The sequence below is a fragment of the Littorina saxatilis genome, linkage group LG8 (genome assembly GCF_037325665.1).
Source record: "Littorina saxatilis isolate snail1 linkage group LG8, US_GU_Lsax_2.0, whole genome shotgun sequence".
Taxonomy (NCBI): domain Eukaryota; kingdom Metazoa; phylum Mollusca; class Gastropoda; order Littorinimorpha; family Littorinidae; genus Littorina; species Littorina saxatilis.
This window is the reverse complement of record NC_090252.1, coordinates 52719203-52739529: the sequence shown is the minus strand read 5'-3', so window position 1 is coordinate 52739529 and position 20327 is coordinate 52719203. Positions and strand designations below refer to the sequence as shown.

General features: G+C 41.5%; 2 protein-coding genes across 3 annotated transcripts in view; both read left to right on the top strand.

Moving 5' to 3' along the window:
* Window positions 1–20327, top strand: part of LOC138973817 (uncharacterized) — a 105984-nt gene that overhangs the window by 7791 nt on the left and 77866 nt on the right. Inside the window, exons 2-4 of the mRNA XM_070346528.1 lie at window positions 5067–5183; window positions 16134–16253; window positions 18139–18258. Of these exons, the coding sequence (XP_070202629.1) occupies window positions 5067–5183; window positions 16134–16253; window positions 18139–18258 (357 nt within the window). The remainder of the gene's footprint in view (window positions 1–5066; window positions 5184–16133; window positions 16254–18138; window positions 18259–20327) is intronic.
* Window positions 7518–12831, top strand: LOC138973818 (uncharacterized). 2 transcript variants are annotated; one of them, XR_011458168.1, is made up of 5 exons: window positions 7518–7697; window positions 8008–8104; window positions 9169–9343; window positions 10218–10327; window positions 12190–12831. XR_011458168.1 is itself a non-coding variant. In XM_070346531.1 (4 exons), exons 2-4 carry the CDS (start codon window positions 8018–8020, stop codon window positions 12243–12245), a joined length of 318 nt encoding a protein of 105 aa, XP_070202632.1. In that variant the 5' UTR covers window positions 7518–7697; window positions 8008–8017; the 3' UTR covers window positions 12246–12831. The 2 variants fall into 2 exon arrangements, 1 of the variants encoding a protein (XP_070202632.1); XM_070346531.1 differs by lacking the exon at window positions 10218–10327.

Genomic DNA, 20327 nt, shown 5'->3' with positions numbered 1-20327 from the left:
TTGAGTTCAGTGACTACCTTCATGGTTCTTGTGCATGAACTTCACTTTCTTCAGCACCATTCCACACAGTTTAATCATGTTTATAGGTGTCATGGTCCGAATTTTTAATCTTCTCTCAAAAGTGTTCCAAAGTACCCCTCCATTTAACCTATGAACTTGCAACTGTGTTGACCTTTGTAATGTATAGCTGAAGTTAAAGAACACCAAATGATAATTAATTCGGCCAACATATGTAAAAGAAATAAGCATTTGTTTGGGTTGAATGTTTCGGTGTCACCCTATATATTTGTATTTTTGCAGGACAGGGTCGAGTTGGGATGATGTCAGGGAGACTGAAGACACACCAACAAGTATTCTTCGGAAGTGTTTGGAACACAAATGAACATTATTTCACAACAAGTCGCGTAAGGCGAAATTACTACATTTAGTCAAGCTGTGGAACTCACAGATAGAAACTGAACGTAGTCTGCCGCTAGTGCAAAAGGCAGTGAAAGTGACATGCCTGTTTGGCGCGGTAGCGGTCGCGCTGTGCTTCATAGCACGCCTTTCTGTACCTCTCTTCGTTTTAACTTTCTGAGCGTGTCTTTAATCCAAACATATCATATATATATATATATATATATATATATATATATATATATATATATATATATATATATATATATATGTTTTTGGAATCAGGAACCGACAAGGAATAAGATGAAATAGTTTTTAAAACGATTTCGGAAATTTAATTTTAATCATAATTTTTATATTTTTAATTTTGAGAGCTTGTTTTTAATCCGAATATAACATATTTATATGTTTTTGGAATCAGAACATAATGAAGATTAAAATAAAAGTAATTTTGGATCATTTTATAAAAAAAATAATTTTAATTACAATTTTCAGATTTTTAATGACCAAAGTCATAAATTAATGTGTTAGCCTCCATGCTGAAATGCAATACTGAAGTCCGGCCTTCGTCGAAGATTGCTTGGCAAAAGTTTTAATCCATTTGATTGAAAATTGAGGGTGTGACAGTGCCGCCTCAACTTTTACAAAAAACCGGATATGACGTCATAAAAGACATTTATCGAAAAAATTAAAAATATGTCTGGGGATACCATACCCAGAAACTCTCATGTAAAATTTCATAAAGATCGGTTGAGTAGTTTACTCTGAATCGCTCTACACACGCACACACACGCACAGACAGACACACACACACACACACACACACACACACACACACACACACATACACACACACACACACACACACACACACACACACACACACACATACACCACGACCCTCGTCTCGATTCCCCCTCTATGTTAAAACATTTAGTCAAAACTTGACTAAATGTAATAACAAGTCGCGCAAGGCGAAATTACAACATTTAGTCAAGCTGTCGAACTAACGGAATGAAACTGAACTCACTGCATTTTTACAGCAAGAGCGTATACTCGTAGCCTCGTCAGTCCACCGCTTGATGCAAAGGCAGTGACATTGACAAGAAGAGCGGAGTAATAGTTGCGCTGAGAAGGATAGCACGCTTTTCTTTATCTCTATTCTTTTTAACTTTCTGAGCGTGTTTTTAATCCAAACATATCACATCTATATGTTTTTGGAATCAGGAACCCACAAGGAATAAGATGAAATTGTTTTTAAATCGATTTCGGAGATTTTATTTTAATAATGTTTATATTTTAAATTTTCAGAGCTTGTTTTTAATCCGAATATAACATATTTATTTGTTTTTGGAATCAGAAAATAATGAAGAATAAGATGAACGTAAATTTGGATCGTTTTAAAAAACAATTATTTTTTTTACAATGTTCAGATTTTTAATGACCAAAGTCATTAATCAATTTTTAAGCCACCAAGCTGAAATGCAATACCGAAGTCCGACCTTCGTCGAAGATTGCTTGGCCAAAATTTCAATCAATTTGATTAAAAAATGAGGGTGTGAATGTGCCGCCTCAACTTTTACAAAAAGCCGGATATGACGTCATCAAAGGTATTTATCGAAAAGAAGAAAAAATGTCCGGGGATATCATTCCCAGGAACTCTCATGTCAAATTTAATAAAGATCGGTCCAGTAGTTTGGTCTGAATCGCTCTACACACACACACGCACAGACAGACACACACACATACACCACGACCCTCGTCTCGATTCCCCCTCTACATTAAAACATTTAGTCAAAACTTGACTAAATTAATGTAAAAAGGCAGCTGACATTGATGTTCATATTCTCAGCACAGACGTTTGCTTAGAAATCGGATGTTTAAGAACAAGAGACAAACCTGAATAAACCCTTTCGAAATATGGTTGGAGCTGGATCAAAAGTGTGTGTGTGTGTGTGTGTGTGTGTGTGTGTGTGTGTGTGTGTGTGTGTGTGTGTGTGTGTGTGTGTGTGATTGAAGGGCAACTTTTATAAATGATAAGACAGAAAGCTAAAGCACATACATTCATATCCTTTTATCGTACGTTCCATATCGTTCTCCTACTTTGAATGTTTGTTTACAGATCTTCTCCAAGAAAACGTCTATCCAGTAATGTTTTGTTTATCGCAATCAAAGCTTTTTTTCTGAGAAGAATGAAGAGGAATCAAATGGTACAAAAACAAAGACCAATTGCTCAAAACGTAAAGAAACAGGTTGATTTTGGTTCAGTGGTACTACTCGTAGACCCTAAAAGCAATACACCCACGAGGGATTCCAGTGTATCAGTGCAAATAGAAAATTTCTGATATAACTTGAAAATTAAAACAGACTGAATTGTGATAAGAAGAACGAAAATCCCGAGTAGTTTTTTTATTTTTTTTTAGGTCTCCCCTCTTCACTCAACCCCCAAACTCATATTCTGTACCCGAAAAGATCTCAAACACACACGTGGACAGACAGACACGCACACACACACACAATTCCCATAGAACCCCGATGGCTCCACGGTAGACACAATGATCAGTGCATACCAATCACGGTATTTTCTCGAATCAATGTATAACCTTCAACACAGGAGGGTAAATGGCATAGAAGGCTTCGGGTAATCTTGAACTTTAATGTGTTAAATTTCCCGGTCGCTGCCGCCTGGTGGGTTAAGAGTGGACATTTTTCCGAGCTCCCAGGTCAACTGATGTGCAGACCTGCTAGTGACTTAACCCCCTTCGTGTGTACACGCAAGCACAAGACCAAGTGCGCACGGAAAAGATCCTGTAATCCATGTCAGAGTTCGGTGGGTTATAGAAACACGAAAATACTCAGCATGCCTCCCCCGAAATCGGCGTATGCTGCCTGAATGGCGGAGTAAAAACGGTCGTACACGTACAAATCCACTCGTGCTTAAAACACGAGTGAACGTGGGAGTCTTAAGCCCATGAACGAAGAAGAAGAAGAAGAAGAATGTGTTAAATTAATAGCTCATAATTCAGAGGTATTCAAGCCTCCAAATTTGGAGAACCTGCACTTGTAATCATAACAAGTCTTTTAGATCCCTCTGAAGTCACGGAATGAACTCCGATGAACTGTACGAATGCATTTCGTTTACATATATGCGTCAAAGAAGGAATTATCCGTGTCAGCGGACAGGGGAGGCAACTTTGTCGTGTAATTGAAATCCCTTGGTTGACAACTTACGCCATTTTCGCCGATCAAACAACCAAATTAATTAATTATGCTTAGGTTTGGAGCTTAATCCGTCAATTAATTTCACGATAAATGTTCTTTGGCTTGATTACAGGTACTTGTATCAACAATAAGTAAAGTATGCCACTCGATTCTGACCTATGAATTTAACACACTAAAGTTCAAGATTACCAGGCTTCGTGCACCATGATCAAGTGGGAAGGAGAGACCCAAATCGACAACCAGCACGAAGTTACCACTCAATCGGTGATTTTGTCATGGAGGCAGCCATTTTTGGAAGGGGAATAACTTACTTGCTTTTATTGTCGACTCGGAGTGAGCTCCCCTGGTTTGTCGGCGATCCAGGTTTCGTGTCTTAACTGGACGAACTAGACCTTGAGTTCGCCGAACAAGTTCACCCAGTTAAGACACAAACCATGGTTCACGAACCTTAGTTCGGCGAACCAAAGGTTCGTCTGGTTAAGAACAGGCTTTAAGGCACGCCCATCTTTTTTACTCCCACCAAACCCAATGGCACGTTCCTCTCCTCTACTCCCCCCTCCCCTCCCTCCCTTAAGGCACGCTCATCTTTTTTACTCCCACCTAACCCAATGGCACGCTCCTCTCCTCTACTCCCCCCCCTCCCTTAAGGCACACTCATCTGTGTTACTCCCACGTAACCCAATGGCACACTCCTCTCCTCCCCCCCCCCTCCCTAGAGGCACGTCCATCTTTTTTACTCCCTCTTCCCCCAATGGCATGCTCCTCTCCTCTTCTCCCCCCCCCCTCCCTCCCAAAAGGCACGCTCATCTTCTGAGCTCCTCTTCTGTACCCCCCCCCCCCACCACCACCTAAAGGCACCCTCCTCTTCTGAGCTCCTCTTCTGTAACCCCCCCTCTTCCCCCACGTAAAGGCACCCTCCTATTCTGAGCTCCTCTTCTGTAACCCCCCCCCCCCCCCAACCTAAAGGCACCCTCCTCTTCTGAGCTCCTCTTCTGTACCCCCCCCCCCCCCCCACACACATAAAGGCACCCTCCTCTTCTGAGCTCCTCTTTTGTAATCCCCCCCCCCCCCCACCTAAAGGCACCCTCCCATTCTGAGCTCCTCTTCTGTAACCCCCCCCCCCCCCACATAAAGGCACCCTCCTTTTCTGAGCTCCTCTTTTGTAACCCCCCCCCCCCCCCACCTAAAGGCACCCTCCTCTTCTGAGCTCCTCTTCTGTACCCCCCCCCCCCCCACCTCTCCTTTCCCCTCCCCGTTCGTTCGTTCGTTCGTTCGTTCGTTCCCCAAAGGCACGCTCCTCTTCTGTAATCCCCCTTGAAAAATGTCCCCTCAGAGCTGGAATGTTCTCTACCGCCTTATTGCTTTTCACGTCTTCCACACCGACATTGTGTTTGACTGCTAAAGTATTTGTATTTTAAACCTAGCTAAATGCATCATGTTTCTTACAGAATCACAAATGTGCCCGGGCGATCAAACGTGGACATGTAGCAATGGTGATTGTATCTGGAAAATGGAACGCTGTGATGGGCAACCAACCTGTGATGGCAGTGATGAGCAAGACTGTGGTGTGTATACTGAGTTTGTTAAGACATTGGGTTAAGGTGGATATTAACCAGGTAAATCTCTGCAGCAGAAAAAATCAGATTTTAACCCTGGCCATTTTATCAAACCAGTTTCCCACAGATTGATGCCTAGAACCTCTAGATGAAATAAATGTATCAAGTTTGGCAGGGCAATACAGTTAATGATCGATAAACGGCTAATTCCTTAACGGAAAAGGGACTGAACACACTAGCATTGGAGAATGACACCTACAACATTTTAGATGACCAAGCAAACACACGGACCAATCCACGTGTACATTTTCCTTTTCAATACTAGTGAATAAATAATTAAAAGTTTATTTTGAAATGCACCTCAAAGCAAAGACGGCGACCACGAAGGAACTACTTTCTGTTGTCAACAGTTGTTGTCAAGAGTTCAAGGGAAATCACCTCAGTGGTTATCCACGACTGTCGAAAATCTGGGATGCTGTTTGAACTCAACATTGTGACATTTTGCTGTTGTGACGGCTAGTTCATGCTTTAAATGTATCAACATCAAGAGTCGAGACATAACACATTTCGTGCAATTATAAATTGACCTCTACAAGTGCTCAGAGTATCCGACAGAGACTGAAATAAAAGAACTTTTGCAGAAAAAGTTGCACCACCAACATTTTGATGACAGTAACATTTGCGGACATTGTGCCCTTCTCATAGAAAAAGAAATACAGTGCAGATATTGCTGTTTTGAAGGAGATACCTCACAGTTCTCCCTTAACTAACGAATGCTTTCGAAATATAGATCTAGACCGTAAAGGACAAATTGTATGGTTCGATTTGCGGCATCACCTACTTGAATCATTCGATTTTTAGATTCTCTGCAAGCTGTAAGTGATCGGTGAACTACATCGTCCGTCGTTGCATGCATTCATGATAAAAAGAATGCACTAGTCAGTCACTACAGAGTCTGTGACAGTGGTACACGTCCCAGACTATCTTCGCTTTCCGTCCGCGTCAAACAAGACTAAAAAGCAAATGCTTATACGACTCGCCTTTGACATGTCCCATTACAGTGTAACCCCACTTTGTAGATCCCCCAATATAATACTCTCTCCGCAGGGCCGTACATAGGTAGGGTGAGGGGGGATGGGGGGGTCCCAATTGTGGTATGGGTACATTAGTTGAGGATGCGAACCCTAATCTGCTAGGGGGGTACAGGGGCGTGCATCTTTAGATAAGATAGAAACTTCTCTTTTTAGACCTGATTTGCTCAGACCTTTGGGTCTTATTAGGGGGGTTCCACTCTTTTATAAACACATACAGTTGATCGAACCCCATTTTAAAACCTAAAAAATCTGAGAAAATCAGGTCTGAAAAAAGAGTCTTAAAATGGAGGTAAATTTAGAGGTTATGAACAGAACATCTGAAACATCGAGGTCTTAAAAGGGGGGAGTCTTAACTCGGGGGTTCCACTGTACATGAATATTGCACCAGTAAAGTTTAGTAAGTCATGCACATTTTATGTGAGAGATAACCATGCGAGTCTGCAGCAAGTCAACAGATTCTTTTTGACCAGTGCTGAAATAATATCAACAACAAAACAAAACAAAGCTAGTTAATGTCTGTGTCCTTATTCTGCTTTCCAATTGTTTAGTATGTTATCCACTTTATATGTGCCAATGCTCTAAATGCACCTGTCATGGGTTCACGTTTGATAATGATTGAGAACAAGCATACCATTTTGTGAAATTGTTTGAAGTGGGATTGAATGAGTGTCAAGGTGGTGGTGGTGTGAGTGCGTGTTTGTACTTGTTTCAGTTATGCTGTGTGCATGTTTTTTTTAAATGTTTGTTTATAACAGACATAATTATATCCATGCTTGCCTCTCTCTCTCTCTCTCTCTCTCTCTCTCTCTCTCTCTCTCTCTCTCTCTCTCTCTCTCTCTCTCTCTGTCTGTCTGTCTCTCTCTCTCTCTCTCTCTCTCTCTCTCTCTCTCTCTCTCTCTCTCTCTCTCTCTCTCTCTCACACACATACCATTCTACGCACACAAGCTAAGAAACAACAAGACAGGTTTGGAATGTGTATTTATTTAGGGAATCCAAGATTGAGCACAACATGCCACAATTGAACGTCACATACCTTGTAAAGTTACCTACTGATATAATTGTAACTAAACAAATATATGTACACATAAAATATGTCAAACTTGTTTGAAGAACCAGACATACATACATGTATCTATTAGCTTTGAATCAACATCAGATTTTAAAAGAGATTGAGGTTTGACCTGTAACACATTTTTTCCAGATCTGATTTCATACCCCGTCTGCAGAGTAGAATAAGGCAAAAGCATACACATTAGACTGATTAAGTGTACAGTGCCAGTGGTAGTGCTAGTGGTTATCGGTACTTTTTTATGTGTTGACGTCAGCGATGTGTGCGCAGTTCAAAGGTTAGAGGTCAAAGTTTACGGATGCTTCCTTCGATCCGCTAACGAGCTGTGGTTGAATCGACGAAAATAACGAGCCCCAAAAGGTATGTAAAAACTGAGCGAACGCTTGTTTATTTACAGGATTATTTATAACTAGTATGTTCCTAAACCACTTAATGGTACAAATGTCAGTTTAATGTGTGATATAATCCTGGTTTGATGCTGTAATTTAAGCGTTGAACAGAGCAAGCTTTTTCACATTTCAAACACACAAAAAATGGCCGCTTTTGAGTTGTGTTCAGTTTTTCGATTCACCCTTTTCGATTTCGATTTCGCTTACTGTCTGGAAGATGAGTTATGCAGTGAAAAGTTGCAAATGTTCCAATCCTCTCGCTGTTTATGTTTTGTTTTAAGATCGATCTTCATGGATGCCAGGGACCAACTTGAGCTTGCGGCGTGGGACGAGGATGACGCAGAAGATGATTTTGTTGTCTTCGCACTTCTTGATCAGGTTAGCAAACAAGTCAAAGCTTAGGTCTAGCTTCTAAAGGCATTAAAGGTTCCGCTAAAATATAATTGTCAGGAACAGGCGTATATTTTGGTTATGGCCGGTGAGGTTACTTTGGATTGGTTATGGTTAGGTTTTAAATGTTGTTCATGTAAAAAATTAAATGTTTTTTTGGTTAGATTTCATTTTCATTATAGTGATCTTGTCTGAATCAACAGTGATACTGATAGTGATATTGGGTAGATCTAACACTTACACCTAGATTTGGTTTCCGTGTGACTTTGTTACTTACATTTAATGGTTTATAAACATAGAGTTTTAACTATTTACTGTTCAAGAATCAAAATCAAATGGAAACTGATGACCAAATCTGCAGTCAGAGTTTTAGTTTCATCAAAGCATGACTATTATTATTAAGTCCACTCTCTGTCACAGAGTCTGTGTCACTGTCAGTTTGTGTTCTTGTGTCATTTTAATTTGATAGCAATACATGTACTTTCAAGAAGGATGTTACACTTACTGGTTCTATCAGACTTTTAAGCACAAGGCACCTTGGTTCTAGTTTTATTATTTCTAGGATCAAATTACTTCAGTACAAGGAAACTTCTGTGTTCTAAAACATACACAGTATTTATATCAGAATACTGTCAACTGGTGCTTTTTGAGATGCACAGTTGAAACTATTTATCCAACATGCTTCAAGTTCAACCTGTAAGGGTCATTTGTTATGCAGGGGCGAGTAAACAATCCGCTTGGCTAGTAAAAACAGGCTCGCAACTCACCTGGCTGGCCAATTAAAATTCTGGTCAAATGCAACCAAAAGGGTTTTAACGCTACTGCAGATCAATTGTGGGAACTGGTATGTATCGGGGCGGCGAAATTTCTGCCAGGTTAGTGACTTTCTTGAAGTTACTCGCCCAGCTGGCGAGTTAAAATGTTGGAGTTTAACTTTCCCTCTGTTACCCAGTATTGATTTGATTAGCTTCAGCAGAATTTTCAGGCTAATTAATTGAATAAAGTGTACAAGTGATCCATGATTTCACTAAGTTTAACCTACATTTCAACAGCCAGAAAGAAGGGCCTATGAGGGTCAGTTCGCCCTTGATCACTTCACAGCCATCGAATGTGAGGACTTATTTCGCTTCAGCGCGGAAGAGATTCGGAGACTGTGCGCCCTTCTGGGAATGCAGAGGACTATGCAGGCGCCTAATGGAATGAACAATCAAGGAACCAAGGCCAGTGGTGAGAATTTATTTTTTACCCTGGTTGCTGTGAAGTTTAGTTGTATTTCAGTCAGAATGATAGTTTAATGATCCTCCTCCATGATTTGATTCGCAAAGTCGTGAAGTTTGCATTTACTGTGAATATTCAGTGAGTTGTTTTTACTATTTCAGGTTTCATAAAAGATTAAAGCGGAGCGTTGAGTTGGGGCATAATTTATTTTGGGATTGCTTAAAATCTAAAATTTGAACTATGTATTTTGAACTTGAATCACAAAATGTACCTGACTAACTTTAGCCCCTTTGGTCGACACGGTACTCTATTTAGACAATAGAGAAATAATAGTGAATTGGTTGTGCCACTTACTGACTTAGTCTGTGGAGTTGAGTGAAATTATTTTTGAAATATGGTAACAGAATAAATAAAGATGCGTCGATACTGATAATTTATTCATATTAGTTTAACAAAATAAATGAATATTTTTTTTACAAGTTGACGAAGTGGCCGCCATTGTTACATGAATCCAAGTTCAAGGGAAGTTACTTTTGATGTGCAAAGGACTTATTTGTTTTAACTTTTTTTATAATAATTGTTTTTATTGATTTTGTCTTCGTGGTGTTCCCCCCCCCCCCCCCCTTCAAAATAAAAATCTTTTTATTTTGTTCTTGTCGGGTAACTGTTTTTGTGTGTGCAGTATAGCCAGTAACTGTGTCAAACCTGATAAATAGAAAATCAAACTGATGATAAGCATGTCGGGCTGGGTATTTTAAGGCGCGTGAGAAAACTTTTGCAGTGTTATTATTTTTGAACTTGAAGACTGTATGAGAATATGCCTCTCCACACACATTCGCATACACACTCACCAGGCTCATTTGAATTTATGATTTTTTTTCAGGATTGGAGGTGCTCTGCATCTGTCTGCGGAGGTTGGCTTACCCATGCCGGTTTGCTGACCTTTCGCAGATGTTTCATCGTCCCAAGCCGGAGTTGTGTGTGCTGTTCAAGGTAGGTATCGACTTCATCTATGATCAGTTTTCTGACAAACCTCAATCAGCCATGGCTGACAGTGCCCCAACTGGAACGGTACTGTGCAGCTATACATGCCAAGGGGGCTCCTCTGGAGTTTTGTTGGGGGATGGTTGATGGCACAATACGATCAATGTGTCGCCCCGGCCATTTGCAACAAGAAGTGTACAATGGCCATAAGAGGGTGCACTCTCTAAAGTTTCAGTGTGTCGTGACACCAAATGGCCTTGTGGCAAATGTTTTTGGGCCCTTGGTTGGTCGACGACATGACGCAGCTTTGCTGAATGGTAGTGGCATTCTTGAACACATGCAGCAGCACATGGTCACTCCAGCAGGAGATGAAATGTACCTGTATGGGGACCGAGCCTACCCCTTGACCCCTAACTTGATGAGGCCGTACCGTGGACAGATCACAGAAGAGCAACAGGCCTTCAACACAGAAATGAGCAGGGTGAGAAACTCTGTTGAATGGGAATTTTCAAAAATTGTTAGGCTGTGGGCATTTTTGGATTTCAAAAAAAATTTGAAGCTGTTCTTGTCCCCTGTAGGGAAACTCTACCTGGTTGGAGTTTTGTTGTCCAACTGTCATACTTGCCTACATGGCAGTGAGACATCACAGTTCTTTGGACTGAATCCACCAACACTGGAGGAGTATCTCTACTAATTGTCTGTGTAGCTCTCAAGTAGAAGAAATGCTCATTGCATTGATCTTGTGTCACATGGTGTTTGGCATCCAAATGGCCAAGCATCTAAACAAATTGACCCTGTAGAAGGCTTTAAATTATTAACATGATTTCACTGCTTAGAGATGGCCAAATCTACTGCCCGGTCGCCTGGTGGGAGTTCAACATATGGTGGATAACCCGGTTTGCAACTACAAGTATCTGGTCAAATGCAATTGGCGGGGACGTAGCTAAGTTGGTAGCGTGCTGGCTTTGTAGCCAGTTGGTCGCTATCAGCGTGGGTTTGATCCCCACGTTCGGTAAGAGATTTATTTCTCGGATTCAACTTTGGTGTCCGAACACCCCCGAAAAAGATCCCAAGTTCACAGCAAAAGTCTCAGGGCTTGGAAAACACGAAGACACGCTTGCATGATCTTTCATCTCTGATTATCATGATCGTATTTCAATACTTTGACAAGACAAACCCAATGCTGGTGTGTCGAAGAAGACAGCCACAGCGGGCTTGTTCGAATCAAAGTATCACACCATATTTTCAGCGTATTACCAACACCTGTCCCAATATAGACCAGTTGGTCTAAGAGGACGTTAAACCCTAATAGTCGGTCAAATGCAAAAGCAACTTTTTCAGTGGTACTTTATTGAGTTAAATTTGGTTAAACCAAATAGATGCTGCACATTCAGACATTTCTGTCGTGTGTAAAATTGACACACAAAAAAAGAAGCACCCAACTGGGGCGCGCTTTAAACGTTTCATACTGGCTGCGGCCTGTTTCTTATTTCGCTACTGATTCCAAACAAGCATATGTCTATTATCAAGTGAACCTGCGTAAAAAATAAAGCCAGGTAAGAACCCAGCTGACCTCCATTTATTGATCATTTGTAAAATTGTATGCTCTTGTCACTTGTGTATAAATACATATCTGATGGTCACTCATACTGACACTGAACATAATTTGTTTGTGTGGTATATACCGGCTTTTGACATATCAAGTAGGACAGTGACTTTCTTGAAGTAACTGCTAGTGCTACTTTGCTTCATCAGCCTGTACAGCTGTACTTGCTTTCGCAAATTACTTTAGTACATGCTATTCTTCATTATGCATTAGTAGGTGTGCACATGGATCTCTGACATGGGTACTGCTGTGTTGTAATTTGTAGTTTGCAGGCAGAGGGTCTTCTTGTCTGCTCATACCTCGGTACCAAGCGGCCACTAAACAACCATCATCACCAGCCAGGCAGTCACATGGGACTCTCCACTCTTCACTGAAAATCTTGTTCTTCTACCATAACTTTTTCAAAGACACTGAACTGTCAAATATTTGGGCTGTCTGGATTTGCCTCAGGACCCGTCCTTACAAAAGATCCAATCTTCTTCTTCTACATTCATGGGCTGAAACTCCCACGTACACTCACATATTTTGCTTGAGTGTATTTTTAACGTGTATAACTATTTTTACCTGCCATTTAGGCAGTTCTAGTGCCATTACATTCCTAAATAACCACATATTAATAACTGGATCTGTCCATGAATTGAAATGAGTTTGTGTACTATTTGCTGTATGATTATTTGACTTTGGAAGTGAAACAAATGGAAAATCAAATTATAGTCATATGAAGTTAGAATTGGTTATCTACATATATGTGCGTATAAGGTGTTATAAATAATTTATAATTAATATTACTTGAAGTTAAAGGGATTATTTTGAGTAACAGAACATACATTTGAGATTTGTTAAAATATTGCCCTTTGCATGGCAAAGCTTGAAGAAATAGTAATTAAATTCAACGTTTGAAATTGTATTACAGAGTGAGAGTTCAGTCCAAAGTGTGTATACATGTCTATGTGATTGTACAATTATAATGCTTGTTTTTATGTTGAAACAACTCACTCTAGATCTGATTTAATTGTTGTCAGTAAATTCTCTCTCTAACTTAGCTTTAGTGCAAGTCAATTTATTGGAATAATTATGATTAATGATAAATGTACAGAAACTAAATTTATTGCAGACATAACAATAAAACTGATGCATGCATCTCAGATTTGGAAATCAGAGAATTTTATGGTAAAAGGGAGGCAATCAATCAAGAAAGAAGAATAACAGACTACTCAGACTTGGCTTAAGTGTATAAAGTGAGATGTATTTCTGATCCTGGTCATTGCTAGGTGTTTGCCATGGAGTCTGGCTTATAAAAATTCAGGAAGAGAATAATGTTTGGATAAGTGAAGGAAAAGTAATCAAAGATCACCATATCAAGTCGGGCTTTGCTTGCGGTCGCTCTGGTACTGAGGTCAAGCAGTGCGGCCGGCTAACAGGTAGTTTAGGGTCGCTTGTTGTCTTGTCACCATTGGCATAAAAAAGAAGAATGGGTTTTCCGTGTGACCTTGTGCTTAATTAAAATATATGAAACTGTAGATGTTGCGGAACTTTAGACTTCATACATGCCTAATATTACTGAATGTAGGAGGATAATGCCAACCTTGTTTTCATTGCGTTTTTTGAATAATTCATCTCTAATCACACAAACTCACACACAAAATTTGAACAAGATTTGAAAACAAAAGTGAACTTAGCAATCGACATTTTTACTGAATCAAAATATAACACACAACAGAGTAACAAAAAAACAAAAACAAAATACAGTTGGGAGTACAACTATGTCCAACCATTAATTCTATGTTTCATTTATGCTTGTTTGTTGTGGGAACTCTGCTGCAACTATCTTTAGTTTTGGCCTGGATATGCAGAGACTATGTCAATGAGAGACTTGCCTTCACCACTGCCGGAAGGCTGGGCCTTTTGCAGATTGCCCAGGGCTGCTTCCCGTATTATCTTGGCCTATATACGGTAAAGTACCTTGTAAGCGCCCAGTATCGAGTAAGCGCACACCCCCCACTTTTAGTCCAAAACCGTGCATAGGGTATAGTACCTTGTAAGCGCCCACCCCCCACTTTACACCATTGAAATCAGGCGAAATAAAAATTCCGCACTTGATCTGCTAGTTTTGTGAATGATTTCCCTTTCTTGCAAACCCACGTGTGTCTGCACGCCTTGGATCTAAACGCCTGCAAGTCCATGATTACAAGATGCCGCGAATCAAATCGTACACCTCTTGACTATTTGGATAATAACGCCAATGGAAACACACACACACACACAGACACTACTCCCCCTCCTCAGTCTCGCTCTCTCTCTCTCTCTCTCTCTCTCTCTCTCTCTCTCTCTCTCTCTCTCTCTCTCTCTCTCTCTCTCTCTCTCTCTCTCTCTCTCTCTCTCTCTCTGTCGAAAACAGTCTTTGGCCAAGTAAAATAGACTGCTGCCCATATCCAGAAGACGTACCCCTTGTTCAAGGGAAACGGAGACACAGCCTGCGGCCGACAGCGGCACCTCTGCAGACAAGAAAAGGATGCGACGACATTTGTCTCCCCAAGCTCTTCTAATGACAATACGAACAAGAAAAACAATTGACGATGGAAAATGAAAGAAGATATGATTACGAAGTGATAAAAGATCACATTTCTCAATGAAAATTGCTCGTGCATAGGGTGTAGTACCTAGACGGTAAGCGCCCACCCCCTACTTTGGGTCGGAATTGGTGCACAGGGGGGGGGGGGGGGGGGGGGGTGGGCGCTTACAAGGTACTTTACGGTATATATAAGAAACATTACGATGTATCAATACAAACAACATTGCACTTACCGGTTCTGTGGTTGTTGGTTTTCTTTGTGTCGTCTCTGCTGCGTCGTCTGCTACGGGTAAGACTTTTCTTCTTTTTCCAAATGAAGAGTCAAGACATGGGACGGTACTCTTTAGAATTATGCATCAGTTGTCTTCCCTACCATTACGTTAACGAAAGTGAAACTAAACGCACTCGCCGAGACGTCGTTGTCGGTTTCGTTACCGTAAGCGGAACGCGTAATGATACATAGATTTTCCTTAAGTTAACCACTACGACTACCACTGGCACTGTACACTTAATCTCCCTATTATGAGACACTATACGTTATTTGCGTTTTTGACCAAAATATGACATTTTACAGAGATTGAGACAGTCATTGTTCTCCGAGACCGCGCTAGCGGTCGAGGTGAACAATGACTGTCGAGATCTGTGTAAAATGTCATATTTTGGTCAAAAACGCAAATAACATTTATGTATCGATCGAATTCCTTTCAGGTACTATGACTTTGTTGTTGTTTTGACGATTGAACGAGCACACACACACACACACACATGCAATCAAACACATGACGTGTGTTTTGTAGTTCCTTTAAAGTTTCGGTCAACCTGAAACGCCCAAATATGAAGTTGTGTAGGCCTCTGACGTCACATGGCTCAAAGAAGGGAAATCCAATGTCCAATCGATACATATGCCTCTTTTTCTTCCACATTCTAAAGATCCACAGCAATTACACAGGCAAAAAGACAACACCAAATCAGCATTACAAAGAAGAAATAAAGTGTCAGAAGACCTGCATAACAAATACATTACTTTTTAGGTACAGTGTACTACTATTTGAGACAAAGTTCTAGAAATCTTAAAAGGGCAGTTACAAAAAGTTTGGACTATCAATGGGAACCAAGTAATCAGAGCAATGCACAAATGCAGGAGTCCAAATGCAACAAGCCATACACTGAACATGCATAACTATTGTTTTTCTCATTGTCTTGCACAGGCTGGGATGGATGTGGAGAGATAATTTATGAACGTTAATTCCGTTACAACAACACTGTACTCCCAGAAGTAGTGCGCTTCCATGGGTTCGCCTTAGAGCGAGCAACACTTGGGGCAAAAATAATGGGAAACTGTTCTGTTTTGTAGCCGTACTTTGTCCTTGAATTTCGAGTTTTAATTGGGTTAGGATCCCCCTTAATGTGTGTGTGTGTGAGTGAGTGTGCGTGCGTGCGTGCGTGTGTGTGCGTGTGTGTGCGTGCGTGTGCGATTGAGAGACAGACAGAGAGAAAGAGAAAGATGGGCGGAGCGGATTCGCAAACCATGACTTACAGTACAACGGTTTTTATCCTCTTTCAATTTGTTCAATTAATAATTATTGTTTTACTATTTTCCCACCTTAATTTCTGTTTATGGTTTCAAACATTTGTAGGGAGATGGAGATGTCAACCCGCGTGGTGGAAGTGCGAGATTGACTTCACGTGTATCTGGGACATCCTTCGCTGTAATGGAGCCCAGAACTGCCTTGATGGCACTGACGAAAGAGACTGTGGTATGTTGCAAACAGAGAGACAAGACAAGACAAAACAAATTTGTAACGGACGTGGCAAACACAAACAGATTTTGTTTCACATCCAGCCATCAGCAACCAGACGGACTACGTTTCTGATTGTATGTGAAACAAATGTTCATTGTCTCCCAGGTACTGATATATTCGTACCCATTCATATGGCTCCATATGACCAGCGACAGATATATCCGCTCAGACTGTTAGCTTTAGTCGCTTCCTGTATCGTCGATCTAACGCCTGCATTCCAGCGTGTTGATACACAGTTTCTACACAGTTACTACAATTCTGAGTGACCTGCTGCAGCACAGCTTTCTTTCTTTCTTTATTTGGTGTTTAACGTCGTTTTCAACCACGAAGGTTATATCGCGACGAGCAGCACAGCTGGTCTCGGCTAAAAAAACGTGGTCAACATACGTGGGGTAGAAAGTGTTAAAAACACACAGACAAACAAGAAACATTATTATCAAATCATAATGAAATAACTTAAACAAAGAAAAACACTGTAAATGTCGGGGAGGTGGGGTGGGGTGGTAATCCTCTGTGGATTGAGCGATATATTAAACATAACGACAACGGTGCAGGTAGTCACCATTCAGTACATACATAAGACATGTCATATATAATGTATTATACACACAGGCATCAGAAATAGTATCAATTTTAGGCTAAGCGCGGGAGAACGAAATGTGTTATAACTAAGAATTAGAATATATGTGTCTTTAAAAGTCTTGAAATTCATGACATTTCTAAGACCACTTGGAGTGAAATCCAAAGATTGCCTCTAGAAAAGAGCAGAATTCCTAGAGATACAGATCTGAAATTGGGCCGAGAGCTACAGAGTTAATTTTGGGAGATGAAAATATGAAAATACACACAAGGAAGGTATTAGAATTAGTGTTTGAGCGTTCTATTTCTCAAATATGAATGCTTTGTTTGGTAGTCATTGCAGACCTTGATATTCTCCAACCGACATTGTGTCTGTTTCTACTGTGCAACGCGTTTTAGCGCTGTATGGCACGGAATTTGTATGCGTAAGCTAAACTGTACATTTGACTTCCTTAATCCAACGGCCTTGATCTTCTTTGACGATTGGGTATGTATGAAAACTAAATAAATAATGATGACGACCGGAAATCCTGAGTCCTGACAGAAGAGCTGGGCGATGCAAACAGCTCGCTGATTAAAATTCTTCTGTACTCCCCCCGCCCCCATAGTTTTGAGCAAATCATTGCAGGTGTTTTTAATTTACAGTACAGCAAATGTCCCTTGAACTTTTTTAGGTCCAAATCGTCAGAAAACTCTCCAAAATGGCGGCTTAGACAATATATCTTTAACTAATTTTTACTCATAACTCAAGTTTCGAAGCTGAAATGCAATATCATAGTAGGATACGACGTCAGCAAATACATATCTCCAAAAAATGAAGAAAACGTATGGGGATATCATACCCAAGAATTCTAATGTGGAGTTTCATGAAGATCAGTCAAGTAGTTTTCTAGGAATCGCTTTATACACACACACATACACATACACACACACACACACACACACACACACACACGCACACGTACACACTGACACACACGCACACCGTGTCACACACACACACACACACACACACATATACACACATACACACAGACACACACACACACACACACACACACACACACATATGGATACACCACGACCCTCGTCTCGATTCCCCGTCTCTGTTAATACATGTTGTTAAAACTTGACTAAATGTAAAAAGAAGTGAAATATCGTTCAGTTTTATTTATCATTTTGATGGAATTATCTTACTGACGCATGAATATGTAGAATTAGCCATTGACATATCTGCGCTCTCATTTCTTTTTCCCTTCAGGAAACTGGACTTGTGCCGGGGGCATGTGGACATGCAAAAATGACTCTACCTGCATATTTGAGTCCCGTCGTTGTGATATGAAGATAGACTGTGCCGATGGCAGTGACGAGCGATATTGCGGTATGCAACGTGCAATATGTTTGTCTGTCTGTCGGTCTGTGTGTTGTGCCCTAGCTGTCGCATGTCTGTCTTTCTGTCTGTGTGTTGTGCCCTGTTGCATGTCTGTATTTCTGTCTGTGTGTTGTGCGCTGTTGCATGTCTGTCTTTATGTCTGTGTGTTGTGGCCTGTTGCATGTCTGTCTGTTGTGCCCTGTTGCATGTCTGTCTTTCTGTCTGTGTGTTGTGGCCTGCTGCATGTCTGTGTGTTGTGCCCTGTTGCATGTCTGGCTTTCTGTATGTGTGTTGTGCCCTGTTGCATGTCTGGCTTTCTGTATGTGTGTTGTGCCCTGTTGCATGTCTGGCTTTCTGTCTGTGTGTTGTGCCCTGTTGCATGTCTGTCTTTCTGTCTGTGTGTTGTGGCCTGTTGCATGTCTGTCTGTTGTGCCCTGTTGCATGTCTGTCTTTCTGTCTGTGTGTTGTGGCCTGCTGCATGTCTGTGTGTTGTGCCCTGTTGCATGTCTGTCTTTCTGTATGTGTGTTGTGCCCTGTTGCGTGTCTGGCTTTCTGTCTGTGTGTTGTGCCATGTTGCATGTCTGGCTTTCTGTCTGTGTGTTGTGCCCTATTGCATGTCTGTCTTTCTGTCTGTGTGTTGTGGCCTGTTGCATGTCTGTGTGTTGTGCCCTGTTGCATGTCTGTCTTTCTGTCTGTGTGTTGTGGCCTGTTGCATGTCTGGCTTTCTGTATGTGTGTTGTGCCCTGTTGCATGTCTGTCTTTCTGTCTGTGTGTTGTGGCCTGTTGCATGTCTGTGTGTTGTGCCCTGTTGCATGTCTGTCTTTCTGTCTGTGTGTTGTGCCCTGTTGCATGTCTGTCTTTCTGTCTGTGTGTTGTGCCCTGTTGCATGTCTGTCTTTCTGTCTGTGTGTTGTGGCCTGTTGCATGTCTGGCTTTCTGTTTGTGTGTTGTGCCCTGTTGCATGTCTGGCTTTCTGTCTGTGTGCTGTGCCCTGTTGCATGTCTGTCTTTCTGTCTGTGTGTTGTGCCCTGTTGCATGTCTGTCTTTCTGTCTGTGTGTTGTGGCCTGTTGCATGTCTGGCTTTCTGTTTGTGTGTTGTGCCCTGTTGCATGTCTGGCTTTCTGTCTGTGTGCTGTGCCCTGTTGCATGTCTGTCTTTCTGTCTGTGTGTTGTGCCCTGTTGCATGTCTGGCTTTCTGTATGTGTGTTGTGCCCTGTTGCATGTCTGGCTTGCTGTTTGTGTGTTGTGCCCTGTTGCATGTCTGTCTTTCTGTCTGTGTGTTGTGCCCTGTTGCATGTCTGGCTTTCTGTTTGTGTGTTGTGCCCTGTTGCATGTCTGTCTTTCTGTCTGTGTGTTGTGGCCTGTTGCATGCCTGTGTGTTGTGCCCTGTTGCATGTCTGGCTTTCTGTATGTGTGTTGTGTCATGTTGCATGTCTGGCTTTCTGTTTGTGTGTTGTGCCCTGTTGCATGTCTGTCTTTCTGTCTGTGTGTTGTGGCCTGTTGCATGTCTGTCTTTCTGTCTGTGTGTTGTGGCCTGTTGCAAGTATGTCTTTCTGTCTGTGTGTTGTGCCCTGTTGCATGTCTGTCTTTCTGTTTGTGTGTTGTGCCCTGTTGCATGTCTGTCTTTCTGTCTGTGTGTTGTGGCCTGTTGCATGCCTTTGTGTTGTGTCCTGTTGCATGTCTGGCTTTCTGTATGTGTGTTGTGCCCTGTTGCATGTCTGGCTTTCTGTATGTGTGTTGTGGCCTGTTGCATGCCTGTGTGTTGTGCCCTGTTGCATGTCTGTCTTTCTGTCTGTGTGTTGTGCCCTGTTGCATGCCTGTGTGTTGTGCCCTGTTGCATGTCTGGCTTTCTGTATGTGTGTTGTGCCCTGTTGCATGTCTGTTTTTCTGTCTGTGTGTTGTGCCCTGTTGCATGGCTGTCTTTCTGTCTGCGTGTTGTGCCCTGTTGCATGTCTGTCTTTCTGTCTGCGTCCGTGAGTTTGAAAAAAGAGGGGAGGGAGTCATCAGATTCTGTCGGGTAGGGCGGGTAAGAAGGGAGGTATCTTATATTGGGTGGGGATACTTAGAGTGGAGGGAGTG

Excerpts from the sequence above, each read along its gene's own strand:
- LOC138973818 (XM_070346531.1), top strand. The coding sequence starts at position 8,018 with ATGGATGCCAGGGACCAACTTGAGCTTGCGGCGTGGGACGAGGATGAC. Across the intron at positions 8,105-9,168 it reads TCTTCGCACTTCTTGATCAG|CCAGAAAGAAGGGCCTATGA; the intron begins GTTAGCAAACAA and ends ACATTTCAACAG. Across the intron at positions 9,344-12,189 it reads TCAAGGAACCAAGGCCAGTG|TTTGCAGGCAGAGGGTCTTC; the intron begins GTGAGAATTTAT and ends TGTAATTTGTAG.